Below are 16157 nucleotides of genomic sequence, written 5' to 3' on the forward strand. Positions count from 1 at the left end.
TGAAATAAATTTTCTCCAATCCCAGGAATTCCTTTTACTAAGAAGATGACTCATGTCCTTTGTAGTTAAAGATTTCTGGTATATGCATTTTTTACCTTTTTCCATCTCTATATTGAATTAAGTTGGCTCTGGACTACTTTATAAAGGCCCTACTCTGCAAAAATTAGTCCCTTTGTGATTTTCCCCTTTCTTGCAAATGGTTAGAAAAACTTTTATAACAATAGACATAGGAACTGGTGTTAAAATATGGTATCGAATATGAATAATTTGCCTATTATTAGGACTAGAGACTTAAAGCCACCCTTTTGTTCCTTTTAAGATGACAGCTGAACTGCGTGGGTGTGTTTTGAAGAAATGGTTTTAAAAACTTATTTTGGAATTAAGTAATTTTAGTTTGGGAGGCCGAGGCAGGTGGATCACGAGGTCAAGAGATCAAGACCATCCTGGTCAACATGGTGAAACCCCGTCTCTACTAAAAATACAAAAAATTAGCTGGGCATGGTGGCACGTGCCTGTAATCCCAGCTACTCAGGAGGCTGAGGCAGGAGAATTGCCTGATCCCAGGAGGCAGAGATTGCGGTGAGCCGAGATCGCACCATTGCACTCCAGCCTGGGTAACGAGTGAAACTCCGTCTAAAAAAAAAAAAAAAGTAATTTTAGTTTTAAATACTAAAACTAAAACATGAAAGCCACTAACTAAAATTTGATTGGAAATTGAAATTCGTAGATCTAGTTTTTAAAACCGAGTGAAAAATGTCTTTCTTAAACCACATTAATGATGGAGACAAGTCTTAATTTTAAAGTTCTTAAACTTCAGACTTCTTAAACACTTGGGCTTAGAGGTTTTTTTGTTTTGTTTTGTTTAATGTTGAGAAGGAGTCCCATTCTGTCACCCAGGCTGGAGTGCAGTGGCATCATCTCGGCTCACTGCAACCTCTGCATCCCGGCTTCAGTGATTCTCCTGCCTTAGCCTTCCAAGCAGCTGGGACTACAAGCACACGCCACCACAGCTGGCTAATTTTTTGTATTTTTAGTAGAGATGGGGTTTCACTGTGTTAGGTTGGTCTCAATCTCCTGACCTTGTGATCCACCTGCCTCGGCCTCCCAAAGTGCTGGGATTATAGGCATGAGCTATGGCTTAGAGTTCCTAAAAATTACTGAATTATTTAAAAATTCTTCTTTGGTTATTAGAGGCAACATTTATTTTATAGTCTTTGTATAGAATTCTTACCAAATGGTCTCAACCATTAATAGATAACCGTGTGATCAATTTAAGTGATTTTTAATTTCAGGCCAAGGTAGGCAGATCTCTTGAGGTCAGGAGTTCAAGACCAGCCTGGTCAGTGTGGTGAAACCCTGTCTCTACCAAAAATTACAAAAGTTAGCTGGGCATGGTGATGTGTGCCTGTAGTCCCAGCTACTCGGGAGGCTGAGGTGGGAGAATTGCTTGAATCTGGGAGGTAGAGCTAAGATTTCTAAGGTAGCTAAGAGGATCCTTGGAGTTGAGCCAAAACCTGCTACTGTGGTATATTTCGGAGATGTGGGTTTCCATTAGATATAGATTTTTTTGACTCCTAGTAAATTTTTTTATTGATTTGTCATCTGGTTCATAATTTATAATTCAGTAAAAGCCATTCAGAGAGAGGCTAAATGTTGCGAGCCAAACGTTCTCACAGTGCAACTTGGTCTTGGAACTTAGAATGCTTACAGGAATGGATGGCTAGCATAGTCCTTATGCATGCCTTCTAAATACTATATCCAGGTTTTTGCTGAGAGACTAATACTAATATTCTGTATTGCTTAGTCAGGGGTACTCCATATGCTTTATAAACCAAATAGAGGGTAGATTTGACATCTTATGAATATTGAGACATTTACTCAGTGTTTTTATCTGGATGAAAGAATAGCGTATCTTTTGTGCCTTGAGAGCGGTTAGGCTTTTCCTCAAGGAGCAACATTTGAACACTCAATTAAATCCCCATGATTTCATTGAATTCCCATAATATGGTTTTGTAGTACTCATTGTATTCTGTTTTTTGTGGGTTTTTTTTTTGAGGTGGAGTCTCACACTGTCACCCAGGCTGGAGTCTAGTGGTGCAATCTTGGGTCACTGCAGCCTCCACCTTCCAGTTTCAAGAGATTCTCCTGCCTCAGCCTTCCGATAGCTGGGATTACAAGCTTGTGCCATCATGTCTGGGTGATTTTTGTATTTTTAGTAGAGACGGGGGTTTCACCACATTGGCCAGGCTGGTCTTGACGTCTTGACCTCAGGCGATCCTCCCACCTTGGCCTCCCAAAGTGTTGGGGTTACAGGGGTGAGCTACCATGCCCGGCCTGTATTTTGTATTTTTATGTATATCCTCCTGACTAAGTAAGTTTCTTGAGAATAATGAAGGGTTTTTTATTGACCCCTTTATCCATTATAGTGTTTTGCATATGGCAAAATTCTAAAGTATGAGCCAAACCAAACCTGGATCAAACTAAAGAAAATCGTTTCTCCCCTTATTAGAGGACGCACTTTGTTACAACAGAGGATATATGTAGGTAAGTGTACCCAGGAATATGTAAGAATGTTGAGACATCTGAAAACCTGATTCAGAATTAAACAAAGGCAAATGAAGTTTCTACACTGTTTTCTGGCTTCTAATTAAACATTTTTTTTCATATCACAATAATATAAATATTTTAAAGTACTCCAGGCAGTTCTCTTTCAGTATTCCCAGTGATGTCATTAAGCCTGTTCACCCTGCAACAGCTGCAAGTTATTCCAAACATCTGTACTGAATCCTTACACTACACAAGACCATTTGAAATCAACTTTCTCACCCCATTAACAGCTTCAGTAATTCTCTATTACTTTTCTAACCAAGGGTTAGGGAGAAATAAATCTAGTGTATCAGAATGAAAAATCCTGAAAATTGCTTTTCAAAACTAATTCTCTGTGGTCATGAACATAATGTTTAATTTACTTTTCTAGATTTCTGTACTTAAAAAGTTAGTTTCTTAAATATGTAAAAGTTAGGTCATTTGATAAATGCTTAAAAAGAATTTCCCTTAAGTTTATTAAGTCTTATTTGGTAGTAAATATAAAGGACAAAATATTCCAGGTAAAAGTTATTTCATACATTTTAAATAGTTTATTTAGAGTAAGTATAGTCAGCTCAAGTCTCCACTGCCTTATTCCTCTGGGTCTTGCATATTGGTGGAAATTTTTCTCTGCTCTTTTTTTACATTTTATGTTGTGGGATAAACATGGAATTATTGAACCTGTGACCTATATATTCCACAGCTTACTTCAATCCTTCTATTAGGCACCCCTCCAGAGAAGAAGAAACTTCTCAGATCACAGAAGACCCTCAAAAAATGTCATTGTGTTTAGCTTCATTTTAGTATTACATTGATGAGGAAGAAAACGAGTTCCCAGCTGGGGCCACTATCTATCTGTGTGGAGTTTTCATGTTTTCCCCATGCATCTGCACGTGTTTTCTCCAGTTTCCTCCCACATCTTTATAACCTTTGCTTCGCAAACATTTATTTACTCAGCCCACCATCACTATGACTACCATCACTTACGGATTCACCAAAAATTGCATAAATTATCTTACTTGTTTTTATTAGCCTTTATTAAATGCATGTATAGTTCACATTTATTTCAATAGTTAATATTAGAAGTGCTTGGGGTCTTTATTTAGAAGTTTGGTGATGTTTCTGTAGACAGAAATATGCTGTAGGAACATAACTCTTGTGTGTATCAATTAGGCTATGGTAAAACTGGTTTCCTTTATGTCATTTCACTTAAAGAATTTATGGACAACATGAGGAATAATATTCAACTTTTGCTTATAAATAATTAACAGATGACATGAAAAGAGACCTCTTAGGAAGCCATTTTTATGAACCTGTTGAGCTGGGGGTTAATATTTTCAATAAGAAGCCAGTAAGTCAAATATAATCTTTTGCATTTAAACTCCGTATCATTATGTTATAGTACCAGAAGTCTAAAGACCAAACAGTGTGAATATAATTTCTGCTTATACTTTTAGAAAGAAGATTAAAAGTATTGACAACAAATGAAGTCAGAATACCTTGATTAAAGTAGTTTATTAAAAGTATCTCCTTAATGTTGCTAATTATTTGCTTTGCATATGTACACATAGTGACATACATTTATGCATTAGCTGAGACGTGTTCATTCTGTAAGTTTTGTGCATAGCTAATCTTCAGTTACACAAAAGCATTTAAAAATTTGACAGTTGAAAGAAAATTAAGCAATGCTGTATGAAATTGAAAAATGAAAACTTTGATTAAAAAGTATTTTCAAATATAGGATAGTATATATGAGAATATATGTATGTTTGAGAATTTTTTTGTGTATATTAGTAACATCATTATGTTTGATAGAAATTACAGTAGATAGACCACTGTGTTACCCTCTTACACATTCTTCTGTCCTATTAAGTAACAAACATTGTTCTTACTGTAATAAAACAGGTAATTCTGTCTGTCATACATATGAAATATTTGTATGTATTTATGGGAAGTAATTTTTAAAGCTAGTTTGTACTTTTTTCATAATTTCAACTTTTATTTTAGATTCAGGGGTACATGTGCAGCAGGTTTGTTCCATTTGGCATATTGTGTGATGCTGAAGTTTGGGGTAAAAATGATCCCATCATCCAATAATGATCATAGTACCCAACCAGTTAGTCTTTTAACCCTAGAGTAGATATTGCTCCAAAGGAAGATATACAAATGGCTAATAGCACATAAAAATGTGCTCAATATCATCAGCCATTAGTAGAAATAAAAATTAAGAAATGTTTAAAATATTTAATGTTTTATTTGAAAATAATAAACCAATTAAAATTTTAAATAATATTTTTAATGGAAAATAATTATATCCCCCAAAGCAAAAAAAAAAAAACAAAAATTAGTGAGAAGAGTAGCACTGTTTTACAGTTTTGCAGGTTTTTAATATGTGATTTAATGAAAGATAATAGGATTCTTATATATGTTTCTGTATTCAGTCTGTTGCAATATATTGTTTTAGTTGACATATGTGAAGAAACTCTACCCTCATGCAGATAAGTAGCTGTAAAAGGAAGGAGTATTTTAACAGCCTTTTCAAATACTTGGGAATTATTATCTTTTGATACTACATAAAAACTCAGCAAGTGATAATTTCTTAAATGATTAGTTGCACTATAGAATCTAAAGCCATATCAATGACACTTTTATCTTCTATAATGTTAAAAAATCCATTGATCTGTCTTGCAGTTTGAATGGAACTTGTACCCATGCATGATTTTGAAATATTATTCACTGCTCATTTGGAAGATATTTGTTCACTAAGAGTTAGGCAGATCTTCCAGATGTGGACCTCTTTCATTATACAGTGTCAAAAAAATCACATTCATTAATATCACCACTAATCACATCAGGAAAGTCATACTCATGGTGGTAGATACAGTGTCCAAAATTCTGATTTTTACTTGAAATCCCAAATTTTATCATTTGCAAATACTGAAAAGTTTTTTCTTTGAAATATCAGGCTTAACTCATTTTTAAAAAGTGCTTGATGGGTTACCGATGCCTGAATGGCAATAATTTGCCATTATTTCAAGTAAAAGTGGTATTGAAAATAAGTGGGTTGTTCAGCTTGCTTATCATTCACCCAAGTGCTTTTTCTTGAGATAGTCATTATTTCAGTAGGCAGCAGAACAGTTTCTGTGTCCTTGCCATTTGATCGCAGAGAATGTTAATAATTTTACTGCTTCAAAAAGGATATTCTAAATTGCAATTGGCTTTAAAATATTTTATTCATTTATTTGTTTGTTGGTTGATTCATCTCTGTATGTGGCAGTGAAAAACACAGTGACTACTAGTCTAGTTTGGTCCCACTACATAGATCTGTGCTAAGGCCTAGCAGTTTTGCCTTTTTCACCAACAGAGTAAATTTCAACAAAGTGCAAAAAGGCAAATAATGTCCTTGTGCTAACTTGAAAATAGCTTGACTTTAGTATTATTGTGAAAATAGTTTGACGTGAAAGGGCCTTAGTTTTTCCTTAGGGAAAAAACTAGTCAAAAAACTATTGTAATAGTCCTCCTATAGCTAACTTACATTATAATTTATTTGTAGATACCTACTATATGAAAGGTTGTATAGATCCTGGGGATTCAGCAATGGATAAGACAGATGAAATGTCTGCTGTTACGGAGTCATTTGTAAAGGGTGAAGATATATAATAGGGGTTGCAGAGAAAGGAAAGGAGGGAGTGTGTTTGGTGGGGATGTGTGTGTACAGTTTATCTAAGGTGGCCAGGAAAGACCTCACTGAGAAGCCGACATTTGAATGAAGGTCTGAAGTGGGGGCAGGTAAAGGTGTATGCCTATACAAAGGTCACAGCTGAGGCTGCGCCTCTTTATCCGTCTCTTTTCATCCAACTTCCAGACCTTTTTTTTTCTGCTGGTAACTCATACCTTTTAAAGTTTAAACCAATTTACTTTCTTCCAACTCTGCTCTCCACCACTTCCTTGCCCCTAGCACACACACAATTAATCAGCACTTAAAAACAAAAATCTAGCTCTTTACAAAAGGTACAGGGATAGAGTGAAGGCTTTGAATACTTGTGCCTCAATTATTTTCCCCTGTCATCTTTTATATTAAAGGAAATAAAATATAGGGGTGTCTTCTTTTCCTGGTTGAATTGGTGGAGAATATCTGTGGCAGTTGGTGCTAGCGTTTACAAAAAGAATAAACACTCATGAGATCATGATGGAGAGAGACCAAATCAGTAGGGACTGAATTATAAAGAGATTTCATTTCTAGGCTAAAGAGTTTATATTGGTCATGAGTGCATGTCATCCTTTATTTTAACCAGTAGTGGAACAATGGCTCTCAACTATGTGGTTGAAGGGATAAACTTGGACAACAAATCTAAATTTCCTGTATCCATTGCATTTACCTGTTGCATTTCCTCAAGGACTTCGCTCTCCTCAAACTTTTTGGTCCTTTTTGTTTTTTTTTTAAATCAAACACTTATAAGTGTTGGAATACTAACTTGTCTAATCTTTATAAACAATTGGTGCAATAGGTATTGTTACTATCCCTGTTTTACTAATGAGAAGACGAGGACACAGAGATTAAGGAGCTTTGCTCTAGATTCTACAGCTAGAAATTAGGTGGTGGAAGCAGAATTCAAACCCAGGCAGTCTAGCTCCAGAGTCCCTCCTCTTAATCTCTGTCTGTGCCACTCTGGCCAGTGTTTGCGAGTCCTGGAACTATCTGCATCAGAATCACCATGGATACTTGGGAAAAGTGAAAAATTCCGGCCCACCTCAGACTTATCATGTAAGAAATTGTTTTTCAAGCGTTGAGGAATGTGGGTAGATTATAAAAACCTGCAGGTGATTCTGATATGTTATATAACAAAATCCTGCAGGTGATTCTGATATGCATCCTTTGTTAGGAACTTCTGTTTTGGAAGGACCTACTACTGGCACTATATTTGCTTCTCTGATCCCAGCTTCCTTTGATTAAATGCTTTCTGAATGATACACAGTTTGTACAGAACTTAATGCTCTTATATACTATTATACCCCAGTTTGACTTTTAAGTTCATTACCACCTGAAATTTAAATGAAATCCTTTTTAAAACAGTACTTGACCAAACAATGAAAAATTTCATGTTTTACAAATGCGTCATAGTTTAAAAATGCACTTTAAAACTGAATGAAGGCCAGGTATGGTGGTTCATGCTTGTAATCCCAGCACTTTGGGAGGCTGAGGCAGGTGGATCACCTGAGGTCAGGAGTTCAATACTAGCCTGGCCAACATGGTGAAACCCCTGTCTCTACTAAAAATAAAAAAATTAGCTGGGCATGGTGGTGCGTGCCTGTAATCCCAGCTCCTCAGGAGGCTGAGGAAGGAGAATCACTTGAACCCAGGAGGCGGAGGTTGCAGTGAACCGAGATTGTGCCACTGCACTGCAGCCTGGGTGAACAGAGCGAGACTGTCTCAAAAAAAAACAAACGAAAAGCAACCGGAATGGAAACTGAGAACTTACTGTTCTATTTATGATGAAAGAAAACTGCTAGACTCTAGAAAGTACACCGTATGTGATATGAAAAGTGAACTCTTCTGGATTGTGGAACAGCTCTATCTAGCATCATACCTCCATCTTTAACTAGGATTGCAGCTGGCAATAAAGCTCAGCTTCCAACGCGAGCAAGTGTTGAGTTTGGCTGTTTTGTTAACCCAGCATCCTGAGAGAAAATTTGTTCACTGAAGAACATAAAGCATATTATGGTTAAAATTTTTTTATTTCACTTTGTAGTTTGCCTTGTCAAGACTAGTCTTTCCTAAAATGTGCTTTAGGGGCATTTTATAGTCCTCCCTGTTTCTTTATGTGAAGCCAGTATCAAAATTGCTTTGAAAAGGATTAAGATCTGGAGTGAAGGCTGGAGGAATAGCTAGACACTGAGGCTCATGCAGGCAGATAACTTTAGAAATATAAATTACATAGAACCCCTTTTTTTCTGCCTTTCCAGAAAGTTGTAGAATAATTGATAGGAAAGAGTTGGCTAGTTTATCTCCCTCTGTTCCCTTCCTACACTGCTGAGCTATCTGCACAAGATACAGAGCTATCTACACAAGATACAGAGCTATCTACTTTGAGATTCTTCCCAGAACATACAAAATTATTTTTTGGCTCAACCCAACATTTCCCTTCTTTTTTTCCAACAAAAAGTAAAACGATTCTCTTAGATATCTATGTTTAACTTTTTCCTTCAAGTGTTTCCTAATAACTTTTCTCAGGAAACTTGTTGACTCAATTCACTGTAGCCATAGACCCTCCTACCTGCCCACTGTGGTTTGCTTTGGTAGCACACCTGTAGGACGCAAGGTAATCCAGGAAATTCACTTCCTACCGGTAGTCCTGAGTAAAGGGAATTTTCTAAAATGAAGCACCTTGTAAACATTATATATGACAAACTCCCAAATGGTTAAACTCTTTATGCGTTTAGTGTTTGATCTTTTTCCTTAAGACTTTTTTTTGGATTGCTGCTCTGTTGGCACACAACAGATTACAATTGCTAACAAGTTTCAGGGGCCCTAACTTACTTTACTAAATCATATACTTACCACTTTTTGAAAAGGCTCTCTATTATAGCTAAGAAAGCTTTGAACTTTGATTAACTCGAGTTATTGAATGAAGTAATACGAAGCACATGGGTCAAAGACTTCCTGCGCCTATACCTGTGCAAAGCATGTAACCAACATTTTGTCTAAGAGCTTTCCCTAGAGAAATCAATAAATCAATACTGACCTGGTTTAGAAACATTTCTCCTGAAACTCTCATCAAAAGAAAGGCATGATTTTGGATGCTACTATCTTATCCTTAGGAAAGTGTTTACAAGAAACCATTTTGACCAAGAAACTCAAAATTAATTCTGGTTTTTAAAAAGAGAAGCATATATAACGCCTAGATTGAACCTTATGAAATTACTGGTATTTGACTCATAAAAATGAGTCAAATTTTTTATGGTACTGCCTAATACTTTTTGTGTGAATGAAAGGGGAGGCAGGGTTAGTTAGGCAGTTTTGGGGGGCATCCTATAGACTTGGACATGAAAAGCATATCTTAAATCAAAATTTGAATTCGTACTTAACTAGGATTTCAAGCTCGTTTTTTTCTCTCGTGACCTTGCCAGCATTATCAGATTTGTATTAAGTGTCAAAAGTTTCCTCTTGTCAAAGCATAAACCTTGGCTCATTCTTGGGCCATCTGTTAAACACAGATACTTTTGATTTATTCTTCTGGCTGACATGCTTACTAATGGTGCAGATGCAAGCTTTGCATTTCCTTTTATTGGTCTGGAGTTTTATTGCATACATTAGTGGCACAAATACTGCATTCATATTAGCTATTTATATGAACTATTTCTAGTTTTGGGGTGAGTAATATACTTTGCTTGTGTTTTTACTGTGCTGAGAACCCCTGTATTATAGACATTTTAATAGACTTTAAATGATTAGATTACATTCTACTTAATTTTACCACTCCTAATTTTTTTTGTGTGATTTTTATTTTCAGGATATGTCACGACTTGTGTTTGTGTATTTTCATGATTTCAAATATTCTAATTGCCATTGCTTTAATGAATGAACACATTTGATTTTTGATCAGCAATGACTATAACTACTAGAAAACAAAAAACACTGGTGCCAAATATAAATTTAGATAGATAACTCTGGAAGGCCTCCTTCTAGCTTATGCGTTGGCTCTGATTTTTGAGGGTTAACATGCTCTTCGACTTCTTTGACAGCTTGAAAGATGTAAAGTAGAGTGACAGAAGAAAACGAAGGCTCTCTAGGACAGGGGCGTAGGTTAGAGAAAATTTAATACAAAGCTATTTGTGAAATAAGCTAGGTGCTATTTTTATTTTTGATCTGTTTTTATCAGTTTTCTATTTGAAAAACCAACCCCTCTCTGGCATCCAGTGGATATGGGCCAAATATAAAATGTTAAGAGGCCGTTGTTACAGTTGGTCTGCTATGCAAAACTTTTTTCCTAATAGAGGTCTGTGTGGATTGTGTAAAGGCTGCTCAGCGTCACAAGTGCAGCCTGAGTTTCCTTCATTGTAGGGGAAATTACGATAGAAATACGTTCCTTTCTATTAAAGATAAAGGGCTCCAACCTTGAGCCAGAGTTTTCTAATACGGTAGAAGCCATCTTATCTAGTATAATAGGGACTAGTGGATGGTCAGTTAATAAACAACACAGGTTAAAATTATTTTTAAAAAAGATACATATCTTTATTTTATTTGATGATGTTAATGTGCACTCTTTGGCTAGTTTTGTGTGTAGAGCCAATGTCTTTCTTTGAGTCCACATCCACCCTTCAGAGTTCCATGTTGCCTTTCTTGCATTAACTACACTCACAGTTCGGCAACCATAATTTCCAGTATTGGTTACAGTTACTTTAAATTGGAATAAGAACTTAGAGGTACTTGTTAAGCACTCTGAGGGCAGACTATTAAGATTTTTATGGTTGTTTTGCAAGGAGAGAACATTTTAGAACTTATTTTTATCTTTTTGCTCTCTTTTCACACTATTTATGTAATATTTTATTAAATTACACAATAATACTAACATACAATTAGTGATTAGTCTTGAAAAAAGATACAGCTCAACAGTCATGAATGTTCCTTGGTACCAGTCAGTGAGTTTTATAGAAGAAATGGGAAAGTTCATTTAATCAGTTTCTACTCTACATGGATATCTAAACATTTGATAACTCTCAGTAGGGCCTAAATTTTATTGTGGGTTACCATCATAAACTTCAGCTGAGCAAAATATGGTCCTTTTCTTTTGATAAGCTAGTCTCCAATGCTTTTGTTTTCTTAGAAAGAGAAGAAACATAACTTGGAATGCTGTGTTATGTACTAGTACTTTGCTGGTTTCTATCAGAGTGCTTGGAAGAGAGAATTGGGAGAATTGTATGAAAGTAGCATATTTTCTTGTGTACAATATTGCATAACATTAGAAAATGGATGTTTTATTTTCACAGTGAAATGTTTTGGTATTTCTCCCCACTCCCCACCCCCAAGTTTCTCTAGCTTCTTCTGGGAATAAGAGTAACAACACATTGATTATAATATTTGTCCACATGATTTCATTCCAGAGAAAATATGGTATCTAAGCCCTGTGGATAGTCTGATAAAGACATTTCAGGAGTCCATTTGAAGATGTCTTAAAATTAGTGACAGTTTTGAATGACAGTGCCAGAGTATATTTCTCTCTATGGTAAAATTCTTTTTCTCCTATCCTTTTTATTTTTAAGTAGTTTCATTTTTCTTGCAGTTGGGTTATTTTTAAACGATTTAATTGGAGGGAAAGAAGTACGAATTCATCAAATTGTACCTCCAGGATTGAATTTCCTTCACTAGTTCCTTAATAGTATTTAAGTAAAAGGGGGTACGATATCAAGAAGACTAAATTATAAATATGATTTTTCTATGCTGTTAAAAAACAACAGTGCTGTCCTTGGTTAACCATTATGGAGATTCCGCTTGACCAAATACCTGTAGAACTGTTTCACAAATTTATAATTTAGTAATTTGCTTTAGGGTTAGGCTTTGAGTGACAGAAAATCCAAAATATAGGGGCTTAGATAAATTAGAAGTTTATTCGTCTTTCATGTGTAAGTTTCAGGGATCTTACGGTAGTTCCTTAATCATCAGGATCCCAGTCCCCTTCTGTCTTCTTGCTCCATAATCCCTAACTTGCAGCTTCCCTCTCATGGTCCAAAAGATGGCTGTTCCAGCTCTAGCAGTCATATCTGTCTTCTAGCTAGCAAGAAGGAGAAAAGGGAAGGAGGGAAGCCTTTCACCATCACCACCTTGAAGCAGTTGCCATTTCTCCTTACAGTCCATTGACCAGACTGTGTAACCTTAATTGGTTGCAAAGGAAGCTAGGAAAGAAATACGGTCTTTTTTCTGGGTGGTCTTGTGCCCAACCAATTATCACAAGTCCTGTTGCTATTTTAATATTATAGAAGAAGAAGCGCATATATTGGGTAAAAAAAAAAAAATGGCTGTTTCCACCACAAGTTAGTTTCCCTAACAAAATAAAAACTTGGATGTATATTCTTTAAAAGAAAATATCCTCTGTAGCACAGTGCTGACTACATGACAGGGCACTGTGCTCAGTAAATTTTTTTTAAATGAACAGTAAGAAACCAGTAAATATTTGTTGAGTGATTACAGCTCCTTTGTTTCTGAAAACGTGACTCACAGGATTAATGATCTAAAAAAGAGTAAGATGAGCACAGAAAATAGTGATTCGAGATTCTTTGTTGTGAGGTTCAAGAAACATTAATTTTGAGGAGGTGAAGGTGCAATGAAGTAACTACACTCCCAGGTATATAGGTAAGCTAGGTAGATAGAGAAAATATATATGCTATATTGAATATGTATACACTGATTTTTATTATCAGATAAGTGCTGTTAGAGTTGGTAGTATACCAGCTTTGGTTCCCTACTGTCTGATTTTTGGGCCTCTTGGTAAACAAGTACTTTAAACTGTTCCCCCCGTTTGCAAACCTTTAATAATTAGACACAAGGCAGGTTAACTGTAATAATTTGTATGCGTGCAAGATGTGATTGTTCTTTTTTCATAAATCATAATGTGGTTTTCAGCTTTCTGCTGCAAAAGTTTAACTAGTTTGTTAGAAATTTAAAAAGAGAAAGTAGGAGACATTGTGTTCAGAAAATCGTATTTAAAAGCAACAATTAGTATGGCATCTATATCTTAGCAGGAAACTCAGAATTAAGTCTGAGCCTAACCTTAACCCATGACCAGTGGAATTTGAGTGTGTTTATTTTTACAATAGCCTTAATTTGGGGCTTGCAAGTTTTTTGGTTTGTTTTCACATTCAATTTAGAGACCCTGAAGCAGTATTTTAATGATAGGAATTAAGCTATGTATAACTTTCATGGCTTGAAGATCAGCAAATTCTGTTTTTCCTTGGATATAATGTTATCTTTCTCAGAAATGAGTGATCTTTGTGTCTAACAATGCACTTAAAAAAAACAAAACAAAAAATTCCCTTGCTGCAATGCTGGAATTCTAACAGAACTTTACTCATCCTCTCTCCCCTCCCCGATTTTTAAAAACATGTTCTCATGGAAATATTGCCTTGAATTACACAAAATAGAAGCAGTTACTGGAAATGTTTTCTACACAATTCTGTTCATGTATATCAATTTCCATTTGTTTTTCACTTTTTGGATTTTTTTCTTAGTTTCGCTGATAATCGCACTTCATAATCATATCAACTTTGAACTTTGAAGTTGTGTTGAATTTTTATTGCTCTCAGCTGTATCAGATCCTACTTTTTGATGAGTTATTTTATATAGTAAATTTGTTGGATGAATGGTGAAACAATGAACATAGGAACAAGAAAATAAAGCAAAATGGGTCAAACTTAGGTTTTGGTTTATCTCCAGTTTAACCAGGCTCCCTTAAGTGGAAATGCTAATAGACTTTTTCTTCTATTTTCTGTGACAGTGCTTATGTTTTTTCTAGGAAGAAGAGGAGTTACTGAAAACAGTAGTTAATATCAAAGTCATAAGTCATTTATAATCAGCCTTAGAATGCCTACAGATGTACATACATTTTTCAAAACACTTATATTCTGCCTTTTCTGAAGCCACACTTCTCTTGGCTCAGTCTTACTTTCAATGCTTGTGTGCTGGAAATTAGAAACTTCAGATGCCCTATAAAATTTAGGACTATACAGTTGTGGTAGGCATATATTTATAATTTTTTTTAACTCTTCTACCAAACTGTATGCTTTTTAAGGGCAAAAACTGTACATCTACTTTACTATACACCTGTCACTTGCAAATAAATGTCTAATGCTGTGGTCACTTCAAAGGGAGAAGAGGAGGCTAAGCAGGTAAGGCTCTAGGCCTTGGCCCTGCTTCAGTCAAAATCTTTCTTCTACATGTTGACAGTTTCTTTATTCTACATGTAGAAAATTCTTGGGATAAGAATTTTGATGGGAAAAAACGTTTCTCTCCTTTTCCCTGTTTGGTGGATAGATACTTTCAGTATTTTGTGACATTTTCTGGTCTAGCCCCCATCATTTTACAGGACTGAAAACGGAAACACAGAAAGGATATATAGTCTTGTCCAGGTTTTATAGGTATTTCATGGCAGAATTAGAATTAAAATCCCTTGTCTTGACTGCTTGACCAATATTCTTAATAGTGTGCTACAGCATATGTGTTGTAAGAACCTAAGAGTTTTCCAAGATCACTGCACAGTGCCTGATAATGGTAGACACTCCGTAAATGTGTGTTACATGAATGAATGAATGATTCTAAGACAGTTTGTAGTTAATTACCTCTAAGCCAACTTCAAAAAAAACTATCATTTTTCATGACCCCAATGAAATATTGGCCTCTTAGAAATCCTGAATTTGGCCCTTTGTAGAACAAAGTCAATTGTTACATATAACGGATTGTTGTTTGTTAATTTTAGGATCACCTGCTGTTACCAGCTACCACCCATAACAAGACCACAAGACCAAAAATGTCAATTGTGTTACCAGCAATAAACATAAATGGTAAGTTGAAATTTAGGTTTATGAATAACCTAAATTTCTTTGTTTAATAAAGATTAACACAAGATTTCTTTGTTTAACCAAGATTCTCTGCATTAGTTCAAAGACATTTAAAATGTTCAGTTAAATGAGTATATATCCATGCATTATTTCTGAAACATTTTCCCACTGTTTTCACAAAAATATTATTTTTAAAATCCATTATTCTTTTTTTTTTTAAATTACTATATCCTTAAAAGAAAAAGTAGCTCTCTTTTACTTACAAAATTGGAAAAGCTAGCATCTTCACTGCTCTACAGACTTGCTATCTGGGACGTTTCTCATCATAAATGTAGTGTAAGAAGCTTCTGCTCTGTTCTGACAGTGAATTTGTAAATTAGATTTTTGGAACTCAAAGCAGTTTCCTGTATTACCTAAATATTGATAGAATCCTAGACCATGCCACAGAAGCTTATTTATGTTTAATTGAAAATACAGACGAGTTTGGTCTTGATAGTATTGCTATTGCATTTTGTTCTGTTACTAGCACTGGACATTAAGCAAAATACAAATAATAATATAAGACACAGATGTTAAGGCATAGTATACCTGCTTATAGTTTAGAAGAAAAAAAAAAAACACAAAAATCGCTGTACTCCAAAGAGAAAGTCACATAACTAATATGTAAGCTACTGAGAAATCTAGTGAAGGAGAGATTACTTCCAGCTGCATTCTTTGTGGAGAAGAGAAGTAACTCACTCCCATTACCGGCTGTGGATTATAAGTGAGCACAGTGTATATTACTGACTAATTGCTTTCTCTGACACATCATATTGAAAATTGGAGAGTTGGCCGTCTTTTTCAAGTTTGTGTATCTGAAAAAATGGAAGTACTAGTAAATTTTCTGTCTGGTAGTAAAAACCTCATAGTATATGAAGAAGATGAAAATGAAAAGCCCTTTGAACTTTTCTGCCGTTGAACCAGTTCACATCCTGATTGATGAATATAATTAAACCATCAAATACAATCATAAAACAGAATAC

The 16157-nt window shown here is 35.3% G+C and overlaps 1 protein-coding gene across 6 annotated transcripts in view; it reads left to right on the forward strand.

The window, feature by feature from the left end:
• Positions 1–16157, forward strand: part of ATF6 (activating transcription factor 6) — a 203088-nt gene that overhangs the window by 143171 nt on the left and 43760 nt on the right. For all 6 annotated transcript variants that reach the window (XM_035279979.3, XM_035279980.3, XM_078356143.1 and 3 more), the window contains exon 15: positions 15054–15138. In XM_035279979.3, coding sequence (XP_035135870.1) covers positions 15054–15138 — 85 coding nt within the window. The remainder of the gene's footprint in view (positions 1–15053; positions 15139–16157) is intronic.

The sequence above is a fragment of the Callithrix jacchus genome, chromosome 18 (genome assembly GCF_049354715.1).
Source record: "Callithrix jacchus isolate 240 chromosome 18, calJac240_pri, whole genome shotgun sequence".
NCBI lineage: Eukaryota > Metazoa > Chordata > Mammalia > Primates > Cebidae > Callithrix > Callithrix jacchus.